The sequence below is a fragment of the Desmodus rotundus genome, chromosome 1 (genome assembly GCF_022682495.2).
Source record: "Desmodus rotundus isolate HL8 chromosome 1, HLdesRot8A.1, whole genome shotgun sequence".
NCBI lineage: Eukaryota > Metazoa > Chordata > Mammalia > Chiroptera > Phyllostomidae > Desmodus > Desmodus rotundus.
Window position 1 is genome coordinate 177,836,710 of NC_071387.1, and position 18,890 is coordinate 177,855,599.

General features: G+C 48.8%; 1 protein-coding gene across 3 annotated transcripts in view; it reads right to left on the reverse strand.

Annotated features, from left to right (window-relative positions):
* Positions 1-18,890, reverse strand: part of SLC9A3 (solute carrier family 9 member A3) — a 49,621-nt gene that overhangs the window by 16,082 nt on the left and 14,649 nt on the right. For all 3 annotated transcript variants that reach the window (XM_053913548.2, XM_053913533.2, XM_024578478.4), the window contains exons 2-3: positions 4,039-4,341; positions 424-584 (exon numbers count right to left, since the gene is read on the reverse strand). In XM_053913548.2, coding sequence (XP_053769523.1) covers positions 424-584; positions 4,039-4,341 — 464 coding nt within the window. The remainder of the gene's footprint in view (positions 1-423; positions 585-4,038; positions 4,342-18,890) is intronic.

An 18,890-nucleotide genomic window follows, 5' to 3' on the forward strand; every position in this document is an offset into this window, starting at 1 on the left:
CCCTCTGCTCTGGGAGCAGAAAGCATGGGATTTCAACAGTGAAATCGTCACCCATGAAGGAATGAAGTGTGTGGGGGGTGGGGGGTGCTAAAAACTGTGAAAGAACAAATGAAGAAATGCGATTAAAACAGCCAGTCATTCCACATTAGGAGGGAGTGGAGGAAAAGGCCCCCCATGAAAGGGGCTGGCCTGGGGAAGGCTGTTTAACCTTGAAGCCTTCAGGCTGTTGGGGCCAACAAGCAGATTCGGGCTCTGCGGTGACCTCGGGAAGGCTCTCCCTGTGCTGAATGCACTGAGGGACAGTGGTGATGCCTGGGGATTGGGGGAGGGGGTCTGTGTTTTCCAGCACAGTAAATATGGTTCCCCCCACCAACAGCTTTGAATGCTCTGTGGCAAGTCCAGGACCCTCCCCCGCTCTCTCACCACGGTGACAGCATCATTCAGCAGTGACTCCCCAAAGACAATGATGAACAGGACCTCGTTGACGTGAACCTCCTCAAACACCGCCAGGACGGCCACCGGGTCCACGGCAGCGATTAGGCTGCCAAACAGGAGGAAATCCAACAGCCCGATCTCCAGGTGTCCTGGGAGACAAGCAGGGCGTCAGGGAGAGCCTTAGAGGGCTGAGTGGGTGAGGGTCCCTGCAGCGTCCCTTGGCCACCAGGACCTGGGAGAGAAGAGGGGCTATGGGGAGCAAAGGCAGGAGCATATCCTTGGCCTTTCCAGGGCTGCCTCAGGCTGCTAGCCTTGGCGACTGCTGGACTGGGAACCCCCAGGTTGGGGACTCTGGCTCTCAGGGCTCAGGCTGGCTGGGTGGGAACCGAAGTCAGACCTCAGGCCACTGGCCTTCCTCAGGGGTTTCCATAGTCCTTCAAGAAAGACGGGGCACCCCAGCCCATCCACAGGAGACTGACCGCCCTGGTTCTCTTCTTCATCTCCCCTTAGGTCTGGATGACCCCTCCTGGCTGGCTCACCAGGAAACCCATTGCAGACAGATGAGGGTATCAGGTGGTACCTGGCCAGGAGACACGCAATCAGACCCCGGCCCTGGGGAGTTTGCAGCCTAAGTCAACATGAGTACAGATGCAGGGTCATAGGTGCTGGGAAGGTGTCAGGGGACTTGGCTGGGGGAGAGAAGGCATCCCAGAGAAATGATGTCTCAGCCATGACTGGAACAACCAGCATTGGCCTAAGGGGAGGTGAGGGGTTTGGGGCAGGCCTCACAGGACCCTGGATGCCATCACTGCCCTTGGGAAACCCCAAAGACCCCTAACATAAGTGGCTGCAAGGGAATGGGGGAGAGAAGAGTGAGATGGATGACACATTTGGGGGTGCTGGAAGGGGAGAAGCAGGGGCTGAGGTGAGAGAGGAAGCTCTGGAAGGAACAGGTTCACGTGGAGCCCAGCCCCCTACTTCTCTCTGCTGTACAGTTCCTGCCCAGAGGATTCCTGGGCACCTTTGGGTGGGGAGGTGGTGCTTAAGTGCACTCTCACCCTTTGCAATCCTCCCAGAGTTATCTCAGGTCCCAGATCACCAACAGGTTACTAACAGGTCACATGCCAACCCCATTTCCCAGTGATGAACCCGCAACCTCAGGGAGGTGCATGTGGGTACCTGTCCATCTCAGCCCAGGTGTCAGGCCTGCCACCAGCCGGGCTTGGTTGGAGGATGACCTTGGCTGTGGGCCTCCCTGCTGCCTTGTTGGCATTGAGTCCCCTCCCCAGTCCAAGTGGACTGCAGGGGCCCAAGAGCCAGTCAGGCCTTGAGAGAAGGAAGATACCCATCCACAGGGCAGGGAAGATGCAGGGAGGGCGGGCGAGCCTGAGTACATATGGGCTGGATGCTGCCCAGAGCTCCAGGACAGGGGCATCTGCAGGAGCCCAGCTCTTCCTCAGGGCCCAGCATGCCCCCAGAGTCCCCACAGGGAAGGTGGTCTCTGCAGAGGGGTTTGCCCGCAGAGGAAGTTTTCTGTGAGTTCCTAAAGCGCCATGCCTGGCATCAGTGTCACAGTATCCCACGGAAGTGACAGGTGTTAAAAGAACCAGCTTCCGGGGAGTTTAAAATGCCCCATTTGGAATGGGAATCACAGGTTTTGCTTTTCCACCCCAGACACTGTCGGTGGGCAACTGTGAGAATGCAGTCCTGCCTGGGTTTGAACAACAGGGGCCTCCTGACACACATTCCCTGTGCAGGCCCCTCGGTCCTTAAAATCTTCCCTGAATGTCAGCCTCGATTGTGTCAGACACTGACCAACCCAGCGGTGCCGTCTAGAAGCCAGCCCTTCCAAGCAGATGCAAGCTGGGTCTAGGAGCACTGACCCTGCTAGGACAGCCGTGGACGAGACTGTGGGCTCATGGCCACCAAGCTGCATGTTCTAGTCCCTCTCTCTACCTCGGGCAAGGAGATCTGTGGCTTTGCCCACCTGTGGGGGCCTCTCCAACTGCTGGGAGCTGGCTCACATGGACAGCGACCCAGGATGCCCAGGCTGACCCTTCCTCAGAGGGGTGCACCAGGCCTCGAGCCACAGGTCCACACAGATGGATCCCTGCCCTCCTCACCCCACCGGCTCCCAGCTCTGTTTACCCGGGAACAGGACATGTTGGCCCCTGGGCACTGCTCTGCTCCATGACCTGACCTGACACTCAGCCCAACCAGCTGTGTCCAGGGGTGCCAGTCACAGGTGTCCTTGCTCTAAACCCTGAGACTTTCCCCTGGGCCCAGCAGCCAGAGATGGCCATGTCATCTTAAGTATGTCCTGACTATCTAAAGACATCGCCAACAAATGTAAACTAGTCACACTACGTGGTCCTGCAGCTTCTAGGTGAGAGTAACACCATGTCACCTTTGATAGGTCTCTTTGAGCTGGGCCTGGTGGGTGGTGCCAACAGTGGGGGGCTCGAGGGAAGATGTGTGCTCCCCGTGAGGTAAGGACAAAGTCCCAAGGTGACAAATGTGCTGTGCAAGGTGACTGTTCTCATCAGGGGACCTTTGGTCCCTCTTTCTCAATGCATCTCCTCTGTCACTAGGATTTAAAGGTCTTGAGCTACATGGGAGGCGGGTACAAGGCTCTTCCTTCAATCAGATAGGAAATTGCTAATCTGGGCTTGTCCCCATGAGACTGGTTCTGGTGCAGGATGTGTGCAGGTGGGGCTGAGCGCTCAGGCAGGCGCGTGGGTGCCAACAGCCACGGTCTCACGGCCCTGATTGCCCCAGTGCTGACAGCAAACCTGCAGACTCATGACACGGCAGGGGCAGCCGTGGCAACCCCAGACAGGCCAGCACTGAGGGCTGTGCCGCGCCGGCGCATCTGTGTAGGGCCTCAGGTGAACCCCTGGCCTCGCCTGCTCCAGTTTCCCAGGTAGATAATGACCAACCCGCAGGTGGGTGGGGTGAACCATGCATGTCCTCCAGGGCTGAATTAAGTTAAGTAACCAAACTGCAGAAAACATGGCAAGGGAGTAGCTTTGTGTGCATGTGAAAAGGTGTGGCCTTTTCTCCATGGTTTGTGCAGAAAGGACACCCAAACGTTCTGCTTAGGTGCATGTTTACCTGGACTGTGTGGCTTGGATGCAGGCCTCTGCCAGAGGGGTTTCCCCCTCTTTGTCCCTGGGGGCTTGGTGACAGGGGAGCAGGGCTGGACCCCATCTCTCTGCCAAGGGGGAGGGACAGCAGCTGGGCTGTTCCCACCTGCCCAGCCCACTGGCCTCCCGGGTCCAACCGGACTTCATTCCCAGGCAGAACACATGCCTTGATCTGGGGTTGCTGGACTACATGGGGACTAGCTATTTATGAATTGAACTTTACTTTAAACAAACTAAGAGGGTTTAGTGGGCCCACCGGTAACCTTTTACACTGACCAGAAACACCACTTTTAAGGTCTGTGTTCTGCACCCTGAGCTTTCTTAAATAGGGCTGCCCAGAGGCTGCCCGGTAGAGCCCAACCTGTGGTGTCCACTCTGCAAAGCCCACCCTGATGGTACCCACCCCGATGGCGCCCACCCCGCAGAGTCTGCCTGGTGGACGGGGGTGCCTGCTCACCCATCAGGCCACTCAGGAAGACGCCGTAGAGAGAAAGGCCAGTGGTGGCTGCGTTCCACACGGTGCCGATGACAGCGTATAGCAGGATGGTGCCCAGGTTGCCAAAGAAGAGCCGGTTGGGCATGAAGTAGCCAGCGTCCAGCACGATGGGCGGCAGCAGGTAGAAGAAGAAGACGGTGGGCGTAAGTGTGAAGGATGCGATGTGGTCGGCTGCCCAGACGATGCCGCCCAGCACCAGGCCCAGCACGATGAGCAGTGCACTCTCGGGGACCACGCTGGTGACCTTGTGGGACAGGTGGAAGCCTGCAGGGAAGGGGAGTGTCAGGGGGCCAGGACCCCTCGGGGGAAGGGAGTAGGGTTGGGCGCAGGGGGACCTGACAGGGAAGAGAGGATGAATGAGGGGCTGGGAACTCATGGGGGAAGGACAAGAGGGAGGGGTTGGGGGGCAGGGACGCCACAGGAGGGGCCATCCTGACATCACAGGACAGACACAGGCTCAAGAAGCAAGGCCCCGCATCCCATCCTTGGACGCTTCCTTCTGCCCCATTCATGTGGCAGCCCACTGTCAGCTGCCCCCTCGGGGACTGGCTAGGGCATACCCTCTTCAGGTCCCCATTTCCTGCCCAGGGAACGGCCCCTCCCAGGAACAGAGCCTCCTAACGCCAGTGTCTCCAGGGCTCCCTAAAGGAACTATTTCCACTGTCCACATTCTAGCTTTTAGGGGACTGCAGCCCCCAGAGGTCTTCCCTCCCACGGCCGGCCCCTCGGCCCCCTGGGCCGTCAACCCTGCCAGGATCTCGGGGGCGGAGGCCACGTCCGCACAGGCCTATGGAGCCCATTTCTCTTTTGTTCTATTGTAAGAGTCAGAGAAAGAGGCAGCGCCTACGTTAAGCCTGCTTTCAGAATAGTTGGCATGCTGACAGAAGCAGTGGACTCCTTCTGCTTAAGCAATACTTGGCATAATTATCTTTTTCATCCACTGAAGTTCTCTGCTTAGCAAGAGGCCTTCTTTGAAATCCTGAGTTGCGCTGTCTCCTGAGCTTCCAGGATCCCCAGTCCCAGTGGGGAGGACAGGGGTGCAGAGCACAGGGCGCTGTCCTGCCAGGGTCCTGCCCTGTGCAGGTCCTGCCCCATCTCAGGAAGAATTCTTGGGCGAGGCCAGAGAGGCAGCCGGCTCAGAGGCTGGGTCCTGCCCATTCTGATCCGGCCCCACCTATCAGGTTGCCTCACCCCTCCCTGGCCTGTTTCCTCACTTGTAATTACAGGTCATAGTGGGGGCTCCCTGAGGAAGGAGGTCTCCTGGCCTCACCTTTGTTTCTTCCTTGTGGACAGCCCTCTCCAATCTGGCTGAGAAGCCACCTGACAGACCCAGTACAGGACCTTCCAGGTACCATGGCCTCTGGCCTGTGACCTATGACCTACAAGCCCCCCCATGCATGTGGGTGAGAATCAGAATGGGTTAGTGCTTCTGGGACCTGTGGACCCACTGAGAGTCCCAGTCCCGTGCCCACAGGCCTGCAGGCCCTCCGGAGCCCCAGCCCAGCTGCACATCTCGCATCCTGACCAGGCCCTGCTTTCTGCTCCAATAAGAAATGCACACACATTGGGCGGAGGCAGCATCTCCTCGCCCCACCCCAGGGGAGCCTCCCAGGAAGCCCACAGAGGGAGTTCCACCCTCACGGAGAAACTCAAAGGCCCAGGAGACTATTGCCTGGATGTTGCCACATGCCTGAGGACAGATGACAAGTGGCACCAGAGGGTGACTGGCTGGAATGAGGGATGTTGTTTCTGAACACGGAGGGCCAGTTTCCTTGAGATCCTTAGGCTCTGCCTGGCTTCTCAGCAGAAAAACATCCTGGCCTCACCAGAGTTTACAGGCTCACACCCCTTGGAGGGTGTTCTCCCCAAGCTTGGGAGGGGCCATGATGTGGGTGAGAAAGGGCAGGGGTCCAGCACGGCCTACCCCGTGCCCAGTTCTTCTCCCACACGACAGCGTCCAAGAGCCCCCATCCTCGGCAGCAACGGGCCTCTCAGAGCCGCACAGAGACCTAGCCTATGGCAAGAGCACACAGAGACCACCTCTTTCTGCCACAGCATGCTCCAACTGCCCTGGGCTCTGAGACAGTGGAGGTTGCCCTCTGCTTTGGGAAGAGACCTGGGAGGCCTTGCCCTTCCTGTTGCTTGTGGCCCTGACATCCAAGTGCACAGGAAAGCACAAGAACCCCCTGCAGGTTCCAGGGCCCCACTCCAGACACCAGACTCAAAATGTCCTGGGCTGTTCCAGCAGTCTGCATTCCAACTGGCCTGAAGGCCCCTCCCTGGTGGGCTCTGGAAAGGACTGGGGAGCGTGTCCCTCTATCTGGACCTTCCCTAATTGTTTGATGATGTCCAGAGAGAACCAAGCTGATAGTCTTCTCTTCTTTCCTAATGGCCTTGGTGTCCAGGAGCTGCGTTTAGAGGGCCAGTGGTCCCTGGCCTTGCTTCTCTGTCCTTGGCTGGGTCATTGGTGACAGAATGCCTTTCTCTGGGGTTGGGGGTGCCATTCTCTCTTGCCCCCATGAATTCGCAGAAGTTCCAAGCCAGCTGTTTGGGGGGCCACCCAGCTGGAGGCTCTAGTTCCATTCACCATTCACCCATACAAGTCACTGTTTTCTACAAAATGCATGTTTTTGTCTTTCTTCATGTCTTGGCCAGGCTGCAGCAGAGACTGTATTTATGGCAACCTCCTCCCTTGTTCCTCTTGCCTTTTACTGGGTAAAGTAGCATTGGTTGTAGGTCCTTGCTTTTCATCACCTTGAATATATTATGCCCAATCCCTTCTGGCCTGAAATGTTTCTGCTGAAAAATCAGATGACAGCCTAATGGGAGCTCCCTTATAGGTAACTAACTGCTTTTCTCTCATGGCATTTAAGATTCTCTCTTTATCTTTAACCTTTGCCATTTTAATTATGATGTGCCTTGGTGTGGGCCTTTTTGTGTCCCTCTTGAGACTCTCTGTGCTTCCTGGACTTGTGTGTCTTTTTCCTTCACCAGGTTAGGGAAGTTTTTGGTCATTATTTCTTCAAATAGGTTCTCAATCCCTTGCTCACTCTCTTCTCCTGGTATCAATGCTTCATGTTGTCCCAAAGGTTTCTTAAACTCTCCTTACTTTTTAAAAGTCTTTTTTCTTTTTGCTGCTCTGCTTGGGTGTTTTTTTCTACCTTGTTTTCCAAATCACTGTTTTGATCCTCTGCTTCATCTAACCTACTATTTATTCCTTCCAGTGTATTATTTATTTCAGATATTGCACTCTTTATTTCTCGCTCATCCTTTTTAATGGTTTTTATATCGTTTTTCATGCTGCTGAGCATCCTTATAATCATTACTCTAATAAACTCTATATCTGATAAATTGCTTGCCCCATTTCATGTAGTTCTGGACAACTCTCTTGTTCTTTCATTTGGGGCCTGTTTCTTTGTCTTCCCACTTTGTCTGCCTCTTTGGGTCTGTTTCTACGTATCAGGTAGATCCACAAAGACTCAGTCTTAACGTGTTGATGTGGTTTCTTCTATAAGTCCTTGGTTATAAGGCTTCTCTCCAGCTAGTGTTCAGTCACTCAGGATGATTTTTCTATAATTTAGTTGTAATTCCAGTTTGGTTCTGGGAGGAGGTTGGTGTAGCTTCCACCTACTCTGCTGCCATATTAGATCCCCTCCCTCTTGCTTTTTAAGGGCCACACGACAGGCACCTGTCCAGCAAAGCTCCAGAGCAGCCAGGAGGTGCCCATGGGTCTGCAGGCCTCTTGGAAGATTGAATCCAGTGACCGAAATACTGCACCATAGGTCATAGGGCCTTGGCCAGACTTAGGGAGTACCAGGTGACCTCTAAAATCTAGTAGGCCCCTTGCTGAGGCAGCAGTGAGGGATCCCCAGAGCTGGCTCAGGTTGTATGGTCAGAACTCATGTTTAGTCACAACTCTCCCAAAATTAGAGATTCACCCTGGATCATGAGCATTATGAATTTCCCCTTGTCAACTGCAGGGCCAGCGGGCGGGAGGCTGCCGTGGGACCAGGCTTATGCTCAAACACAACAACAACAACAACAAACTTTGCACTTTACAAACTGGAAGTCCTGGCTGACACCATCAGCTAATCCTTCGCTGCATTCCTGTATGGCAGCTGGTTACTACAAAATCTTATTAATTTGGGAAATGAGCAGATGAGAGGCCAACTTTAGATCAGATGCTCTTGCTCAGAAATAAGTCCTGAAAAACCACAGCTCAGAAGTAAGTCCTAAAAAACCACAGAAAAAAAAGTAATTTGCACTTTTTTCTCAGTGAGAAACATATGTCCACCGCAGGCACCTGTTTCTGAACGGCCGCTGCGAGTGGCAGGCACACTCCGGGAGGGCAGAATCCTGGGAGTGGGTGCGTTTTAAAGTCGAGGGCTCACCTGTGTCCTGTGTGGAAATGCTTGTCACATCTGCCCGCAAGGGGTGGTAGGCGGCCCTTTCCTCCTCCCTCTCATCTGAGAAATGGCACCCCCTGGCAGGTTTAGTCTAACCTCTCTTCACATTTGGGAGACATTTTTTCCTTTTCTGTGACCTGTTTCTTCGCGGCATTTGTTGGCAACCTTGCAGGTTCTCAAGCCCCTTCTTACCGACACGTCATTCTTCTTGTACTGGCCCGGGGGTATCCTCGCTGTCAAAGGTATGGCCATTTATCTCTCTACTTTGTTCGTGTTGTTTGTTTTGTTTTGTGCAGACATCTTTGCTTTGGGTAAATCTATTTGTCTTTTGTTTTATGGCTTCTTAAAGTTGTGTTATGCCTCAAAAAGCCATTCCTACTCTTCTGATTTCTATTAAACTTTTAACATTCAATTTAGCTTTACTTGAATTTAACAAAGAAAATAATGTAAAACAGTCACGAAACTGAGGGATCTGCCAAACCCCAGAGAGAGCCTTCCCTCGAGTCTGAGTGTCCGTGGACAGCTCACTGCCCCTGTGGCTGGGGCTCCCACACTCCCCGCGTCTGCAGGGGCTGTGACATTGTGTTCTCCCCTGGGCATGGACTCACAGCTCGCCACTGCCCTTCGACCACGCTTCTCTGCCCTGTGTCCTAGAATGCCCGGGTTTCACCTTCTCACGTCTGCAGGCCTTTGCCTGATGCCTGTGCTGCGCGGTTGTGTCCTGGGGTTGCGGAGCTGCCCAGAACCTCCCGAAGATGCTGCCCATCACCTTCGGGCTCTGAGCAGTGGGAGGAGGGAAGGCAGACCAGCTGCTCTTATTTACTTATTTCACCTGCGCAAATCACCTGTTGGCTTACGTTTTTCTGTCTGGTTGCAGGAGGAAAGTTTTTAATCCTTGAGAACATCCTTGTAGCAAGGACACCTCTCAGTGATGATTTTCCTTCTTTCCTCCAATGCTGGGGATGACTTTTCTGCTGCAACCCTGTCCTTTCTTCACTTCAGTGGTTGGCCTCTGGTTACTGGTTTATCTTTCAGACTTGGGGACAAGGGGAGGGTGGCGGTCTGAGATTGTCTGGGTTCTCCATTTTCACCCAGAACTCCGGGTCTCTGGTTCACGGGATTTCTTCTTGAGCGTGTCTTGCCAGCTTGGGACAGGCCAAGCCCGCTCCCCTCATGTCTCAAGACTACCTCCGACCGCAGGCTGCATTGTAATGAGCTAATTATACTGAAAACTCAATTGGTTTAAAGTGGCAATTTGTTAGTGGTTTAGCAATTAAGCACATAATGGGCATTTTAAGAGTCAGGCAATTCTGGCTCATAGTGCCCTGTGGCATTGCTCCTGCTTCTGAGGGTGAGGTTCTCCAGCCAGAACCGGGCCTGGCCACCATGGCGTGGTCCCTGGACACAAAAAGGACTCGGCCCTTGGTCTGGACCCCAGTCACTGCAGGCCACACACTTCCTGCCACAACCTGCATGTTACCGGGACGGGGTAATAACACTCACGTGTCAGGGTTATTGTGAAATTTACAGAGGTAATGGGGTAGAGGTGACCTCATGCACGGCACACATGGGCCTTCCTTTTCTACCTGTGCCTTCTGTCCGTATCCCCCAGCCCTGTGCGAGTGAAGGTGGGGAGGACACCTACCCAGTACTTATGTAGCTGCCTCCAATCTAACAGCTGGGGCACTGCCTCTGCCTAGGGCTGCTTGGTCTTCTGGGGATGTACCCAAGGAGGGTGCCAGGGTGGTGGGAGCAGGACACAGAGTGGTCAGATGAGGAGCCCCAGTCCCTCACCCTGCTCCTCACCACTGTCCTCATCACCAGAAGACCCAGCCCCTCAGGTCATGCTGTAGGGACCACGTGCTCAGGTGGGCTTGGCCACCGGGACACCAATGGCTGTGGGGAGATCCTGACTTCCCTCCCAGCCTACGTTCTCTTTACTTCCAAAAGGACAAGGGACCACCAGGCGTGTGTGAGCAGTAACCTGGCCACCTCCTCTGGACCCATAGCTCTGGGGCCCACATTTGGCCTGTCCAAGGCCTGAGCCACAGAGAAAGGGTCCGGTATCCTATGACCACATGCTATGAGGGTGGCCTTGATTGGGAAGCAAGCATGTGGTGTAACCTTGTGCATCAAAAGTCTGCATTTGCTGAGGAGAAGCCAGACCCTTTAGGTTGGAAGGGCAGGGGAGCTGAGCTTTGTGCACCCTGTGGTGTGCAAAAGGCAGAGTGCCATCCAGCTGTGCATCAGCCCCGCATGCAGAACTGGCAGCTGCAGCCACAGCCAGAACCAAAGCCAAGGCTTTGCAGGGAGACACTGGCTCCCCGCACACTCAAACCCTTCCTTAGTAGCAACCCACCGGAACAAACTCCGATGCAGCAAACACTGCCACACAGTCCCAGGGCTGGCAGCACAGGGCAACCATGACAGTGGGGGAGGCACGGGAGTCTCTGTACGGGACAAAATCAAAGTGTGTCACGGATGCGAGGCCACCCAAAAGCAGAGTGAGGCCTGCCAGGTCCGGAGCTCCCCTGCTGTTCACTGTTCTTCCAACAATGAACTTCAACGAAGTGACTTCCAAGCCCACAGGTAACTGCCCAGGCCAGAGAGTTACAGCTAATTAAGTGCAAATGGCATGGCCACAAGGAGGTAACAACAGGGGACACACACTTTTAGTTCTAATTACAACCTCTGACCAGTGTTAAAGGTCAGAAAGAGATGACCAGCCAGCCATTTCTGGAGCAGGACCCGGACAAAGCGGGCACCGAGGGCTCAGGAAGGTCATTGTTGGTGTGTGTCACTCCCCCCGACACACAGCAGGGCCCTCGACCTGGGGTCAGGCCCTGCGTCATTGCTGCCTCCAAGGATCTCTCCACAAGATTCAGCTGAGTCCACGCAAATGCAACAGCACAGTAAATCCTTTGGTTTTACTTTAACATGTGCGAGCCTGGTAAATTAACCCTGCAGACAAAACAACCAGAGCAACCAGGAACACCTTTCCAGAGGAGGGACAGGACGCACTTGGGACCCATGTCGCTTGCTAGGAGGAGCAAGTCAGGACCAGACCTGAAGTGTCACACACCCCAGCATACAGACACATACATGCACATACTGACACATACAGAAACACAGACATGACATGTGCAGATACATACACAGAGACAGATACACACATACTAGATACGCAGACACAAATACACACAGAGATACACACAGAGACACACAGACAAACACGCGCATGGGTACCCGCACTGACTCTCCAGCGTTCTCTACAGACGAGGTATGGGGTCCCCTCAGCACTCCTCCAGGACAGGGGCTGGCTCCCTGTACCCGCTGCCACCAGCCCACTCCTCTCTGACCTCCACACCCGGCTGTGCTCACTTGGCACCCTGGGGGGAATTAAAGTGAGTGTGTCAGCCGAGTCCAGGGCAGGAGGCAATGATATTTATAGAGTCCACAAATATTATCTAACTGACCCTACACCTCCTGCCTGAGAGGACGTTCCAGATGGGTGCTCTGAGGTCACCGTCAGACGAAGCAGACGGGAGTGCCGTGCAGGGAGTCCCAGGCCCCTGGCGGGCCATGCTGGCGGGTAGGGAGCTGCTTCCCGCACCATGAGCATAGGGCTTGGAGGACCAGCCCTTCTGCTCACAAACCACAAAATGGTTTAAATATCACGCGGTTACAAAACTCAAGCAAACTTTGTCAACTTTTAAATTAAAAATGAAAACTGTTAGAGGCTTTCTACGGGAGCCTCAGTTCCTTTAATTTTGAGCTGCAGAGAGCAACAGACATGAGGACAGAAGGAAGACTGGGTCTCTCTGGGGCAGGTCTGGCCTTTGGTCTACGTTGTGGCCCCCATGTCTGACAGACAGGGAAGCCCGTCACCCTTTGGTCGCAAACACTGACGAGCTCAGAAAGTCCTTTGGGCCTGTGTTCAAGATGGTGTGGGAGTCCTGAATCGCCAAGGTCCCTCCCGTGACTGTCCTCTTTGGAGAGTACATTTGAACACAGACGTGCCTGCTTTGAATTATTTCATTATCCCCAGCATTTAGGTTTGTCTGTCACACCATCTCCCATAAATGTTTTTGTAGAAGGTGTTGCTCAAGTAGGGTTGGGTGCAGCTTTCACGAGAGCCCCCACTGCTTCCCTGTGCCCCCTGTCACTGACAGATGTGTCCTCTGGGGTCAGATTAGAAAGCCACAGCGAGAAAAACTAAATTGACTGTTTCCATGGTGCCCAAGGGAGCTAGAGGCTGGTGGCTGGTTGGGTGCTCTCACTGCGGCTCCTGAGGCCTGGGGCTCAGGGCAGGGTCTCAGGAAAAGCAGCAAGACAGAAGGACAGGGTTTTAGATTCATCTTCCAGTCCTAGAGAGAGACCCAGAGGAACACTTTCCTTTAAAGTAACCCTCATCCTGTATTCAGAGGCATCCACCCCAAGGCTGTCCCTTGTAGGGCAGGTAGCAACCACCCAGCAGGTGTCAATGATATATTATGTGGTTCAACACATTAATAGTAATGAATAGTAAGTGCTGTCCGGCGAAGCCTGTGAGCAAACCGTGTGTGGCCTTGGTGTGACCCACAAGAGCGAGGGCACCAGCTCCGTCTGCAGCAGCGGAGCCTCCACACTGCAGCACCCTTCTCCCCAGGTGCCTTCCCCTTCTCAGTCCTTCCTTCACGTCATTCTGCTCCCAAAGTGTTCCACGTACAAAGGATTATACACTTTAACGTACAGATTTGAGAGAGGACCTGCAACAATTACAGGTGTCTCCTACTTTTTGAAAGCCCATATTATGCCACTTTGCTTTTATAAAAGACCTACACTAGTACCTGTTTTTGCTAACTGGAAGAAATTCAAAGAGGATTTTTGTTTTTATGAAAAAAGGCAAAAAGCATAAAAAGCATTCAGTGTTTGTTCTGCAGCGGCCGTTACAGAGGCGGCGGCCTCCCAGGCAGGGAGAGCGGCAACACTCTCATCACACGTTAGTGTTACTTTAGGCCGAATGTGTTATTTGGTATGATTTGTGGGTTGTGTTTTCAGTCTGGGAACATGCAAGTGGTGATTGCTTCTCCCCTTTATGTCATTTTGGCTTAAGAAAGCTTTCATAGGAATGTTCTTTTTTTGAATTATGGGGGAAACCTGTATATCTTTATGGCTAGAAATTGATGAAGTAGCTCCTATTGTACCAACTCTTCCTCTCTCCCTCAGGTAACAAGCATGAACTCTGTCTTTGTCTCTCTCTCTCTGCCTCATACATATCTATATGTAATTAATTATAAAACATTACATATATATATAATATATAGTGCCCAGTGTGTGTGTGTGTGTATATATATATATACACATACACACACAGTATATATATGACATATACACTGAAGAGAGACCAAAGGAAAGCAGAAACTGGAGGGGCTCTAAACTTTGAGGAAGGAACAAGCACTAGTAATTTCCCTGGTTTTTTTTTTTAATGGCTTTTTCCAGAAAGTAAATCCCAGCTAGGGCCATGCAGAACAGCTAAAAATTAGAAATAAACCTCTAGTCCTCCTGGATTGAAAAATCAAAGGACAAAGATCAGTATAAGCACGGCAGCTGAGAAGTGAAGGGGGCAAATCCCAGAAAGGGAAGAGCCAGAGAGGCCAAACCCCAGAGTGTGTGTGTGATTCTTTCCAGGTCTCTGGCTGATCTATCTTTGCATTACACATGAGAGAGGCAGGCCCAAGCACCAACAGTAGCCAAAAGAAATGCACAGATTTCAGCTGCTGTCACCACAAGGGAGACATTTTTGGAGTTTTAGTCCAGTCCTGGTAAAACAATAATGCATCAACAACAATGAAGCAACAACTATCCCCAAAATCAATGTTCTTCAGAAGAACCTAATAGAACACACGGTGTCTACAGGGTGTCAGTAACAATGTCTTGGATATGATCCAAAATCACTAGACCAGCGATTTTCAACCTTTTTCATCTCGTGGCACACATAAACTAACTATTAACATTTTGTGGCACACCAAAAAACATTATATTTTTTGCCAATCTCACAAAAAACTCAGTATAATTTTGATTCATTCAAACCAGATAGCTTTTGTTGTGTTGGCTGTTGTCATTTCTTAATTTGACAATCTACGGGAAAAGAGACCAGTGCCCCTGACTAAATAGTCAGGTATTGCAAGTTTCAAAAACCTTGCGGCACACCAGCGTGTCTTGGCACACTGGCTGAAAATCACCGAGCCAAACATATGAAGAACGAGTATAGTGGAAGTCACGAACCAGTGGAGATCTCAAGGTGACGTAGATGTTAGAATTAGCAGACAATGATTTAAAAACACCTGTTAAAGCTATACTTAAGGATATTATGGAAAATAAATCAACAAATAGTAAATCTTAGCAGTGGAATAGAAAGGGATTGGCAAATTTTTTCTATAAGGGCTTGATAGTGGTGTTCAAGATAGCGGTAGCATAAGAAGACACTGAATTCACCACCTCCCATAAGCACACTGAAATATGCATGTATATGGAGGGGAATTCCTTTTGAGAGACAATTGAGGAATTAATGAACAGCTTCTGAACAACAACCAAGAGAAAAAGGCCAAATAGAGAAGACTTGAAAACTATAGGAGCTTTCTGGGAGCTGTGGGGATTCTCCAGGCTTGGAGGTGCCAGTGAGCACCATGTTTGTGTCTCTCTCCACTTTGATAGGGTGGGTGGAAGCTCTACTTGGGTGCTTTGGCCTACCTACAAGATCACTGCAGCACACTCCCAACCACACTGCTCAGAGCCCATTTCTGCTCTGATTAAAGGGAGCAAGCAGGATCAACAAGTGTCACCACATGCACCTGGCCTCCCTGCCCAGAACTGCTCCAGCCCAACAGGCCAGTGCCCTAGGCTCTTAGGCACCTATCAAGCCCCAATTAGCCTGCCAAAACCACCCAGCACACACAACCTACACAGAGGTTGCTTTTATATAAGGACACTTTTTTAAGACTTACAGAGTGCTATTTTGTCTAATTCGTATAATTAAATGTAGAAAGCCAAACAAAATGAAAAGACAGAAAAATATCTTTCAAATGAAAGAGCAAGAAAAATCCCCAGGAAAAAAATCCTAAACAAACAGAGATAAGTAATTTGCCTGATAAAGAATTTAAAGAAAAGGTCATAAGGATTCTCACCAAAATTGACAGTGGAATACAGGAACTTAAGGAACACTTCAGCAAAGAGTTAGGAAGTATGATAAAGAACCAAGCAGAGCTGAAGAATACAATAACTGAACTGAAATAATACTCTAACAGAAGAACAGATCAGCAACCTAGAAAACAGACTAGTGGAAACCAACCAATCAGAACAGCAATAAAAAAAGAGGATTTTTAAAAAATGAGGATAGTTTAAGGGACCTCTGGGATAGCATCAAGTGCACAAACATTCACATTATAGGGATCTCAGAAGGAGAAGGGAAAAAAAGGGAATAGAAACTTTATTTGAAGAAATAAATGGCTGAAAACTTTCTTAACCTGGAGAAAGAAACAGAAGTCCAGGTCCAAGAAACACAGTGAGTTCCAAACAAGATGAACCCAACGACACCCATACTAATTACATTTAATATAATATAATTAAAATAGCAAAAGTTAAAGAGATACTTTTGAAGGCAGCAAGAGAAAAACAACTAGTTATACCCAAAGGAAACCACAAAAGGCTGTCAGCTGATTTTCCAGAAGCAACAGTTACAGGCCAGAAGAGAGTGGTATGAAAGGAACCTACAACCTAGAATAATTTACTCAGCAAAGTTATCATTCAGAATTGAAGGAGAGATACAGAGTTTCCTGGACAAACAGAAACTAAAGGAACTACTTACCATTAAACCAGCTATATAAGAAATGATAAAGAGTCTTTATCATTTCTTATAAGCAGAAAAGGAAAGGCCATATTCAAAACTAAGAAAATATGAGAAAGAAAAATTCTCACAGGTAAAATCAAATATTTAATAAACACAGTGAGTAAGACTTTAAAATCCTACCATGAAGCTCAAAAGAAAAAAGTACCAAAATCAGCTCAAATTACAATAAGTAGTTAGGAAATTCACAAAACAAAAAAGTTCTAAAATATGCGAAAAACATAAGGCATAGATGGAGGAGTAAAAATGTAGTACTTTTGCTACCACATGCATCTGGCATCCCTGCCAGAATATAATAAAACTTAAATGCCTATCAACTTAAAATATACGGCTATATGTATACAGAATGATATATATAAACCTCATGGTAACCACAAAATTAACCTACAAAAGCTGCAAAGAATAAAGAGAAAGAAACTCAAAACACTAAAGAAAACCAGCAAACCATGAGGGAAGAGATGAAGAGAAGAAGAAAAGATCAGATAAGAACTATGCAATACAAAAATAACCCAAAACAATTTTAAAATGGTAATAAATACATTCCTAATAAGTACTTTAAATGTAGATGGATTAAATACTCCAATAAAAAGACATAGACTGGCTGCATGGATTAAAAAACATGACCCAGCTCTATGCTGCCTCCAAGACTCTCACTTCAAACTGAAAGACACAAACTGTGTCTTTCAAACTGACATGGGACATATTTTTCCACAAGATGGAAAAATATATCCCATGCAAAAAGAAAGGAAAATAAAGCAGGGTTAGCAATAATCATATCAGACAAAAATAGTCTTTAAAACAAACAATGTAAAAAAAAATACAAAGAAGGACATTACCTAATTATAAAGAGGTCAATCCGAGTAGAGGATATAACAATCATAAATGTCTATGCACCCAGCATAGAAGTGCCTAAATACATAAAGCAAATATTAATAGTCATAAAGGGAGAGATTCACAAAAACACAATAATGGTAGGGGTTAAAAACCAACTTACATCAATGGACAGATCATCCAAACAGAAAGAAAAGTATTTCCTTACTTTCTCCAGGATAAATCATGTATTAGGCCACACACAAGTTTCAGTAAATTCAAGAAGATTAAAATCATATCAAGCATCTTTGCTGACCACAATGGCATGAAACTAGAAAGCAACTACAGAAGAAAACTAGAAAAAAAAAAAAACAACCCCAGTACACAGAGGCCAAACAACATGCTATTGACAATCAGTGTCTCAAAGAGGAAAGCAAATGGGAAATCAAAACTACCTTGAGACAAATGAAAATGAAAATGCAACTTTCCAAGTGTTATGGGATGCAGTAAAAGCAGTTCTAAGGAGAAAGTGAATGCTGTACAAGCCTACCTCAAGAAGCAGGACAAACACCAATTTAAAAATGTAACTTTAGACCTAAAAGGAACTTAAAAAAAGCAGAACAAACAAAACCCAAAGTAAATGAAGGGAGGAAACAAGATCAAAGCAAAAATAAACACAATAGAAATTTAAGAAAATAGAAAAGATCAGTGAAACTAAGAATGGTTCTTTGAAAAGATAAACAAAATTGACAAACCTATAGCTAAAATCATTAAGAATAAAAGAGAGCGAGCCCACATAAATAAAATCGTAAGTGAAAGAGCAGTTACAGCTGACACCACAGAAATACAAAAGATCATTATAGAATGCTACAATTATATGGTAATAAATTTGACAATCTAGAAGAAATGGAAAATTTCTAGAAGCATATAACCTTCCAAGGCTAAACCAGAAAGAAATAAAAAATCTAAACACACAGATTACTAGCAATGAAATTGAAGCAGTAATCAAAAAACTCCCAACAAATAAAAGTCCAGGTTCAGACAGCTTCACAGATGAGTTCTACCAAAAATTTACCTACTGTTATAAAGAATATCTATCCTTTTCAAACTATTTAAAAAAATCAAAAGAAATGCTTCCAAACTCATTCTATGAAGCCAGAATTGCCCTGATACCAAAACCAGGTAAAGACATTACAAAAAAGGAAAATTACAGGCTAGTATCCTTGATGAGCACAGAGACAAAAATCCTCAACAAAACATTAAAAGCTGATTCAACAATATGTTAAAAGGATCATATACCATGACAAAATGGAATTTATCCCAGGGATATAAGGATGCTTCAACACTGGTAAATTAATCAACATGATACATTTCATTAACAAAGTGAAAGATAAAAATACATTATCATCTCAATAAATGTAGACATTTGACAAAATTTCAATTATGATAAAAACCCTGAACAAGTGACTACAGAAGAAACATTATCCTACATAAAAAAGACCATATATGACAAATCCAAAGCTAATATCACACTCAATGGTGAAAAGCTGAAAGCTTTTCCTCTCAGATCAGGAACAAGACAAGGATGCCCACTCTCACCACTTCTATTCAACACAGTACTGGAATTCCTAGCCAGAGCAACAAACAAGAAAAGGAAGTAAAAGGCATCTAAATTGGAAAGAAAAAGGTGAAACTATCATTATCTGTAAATG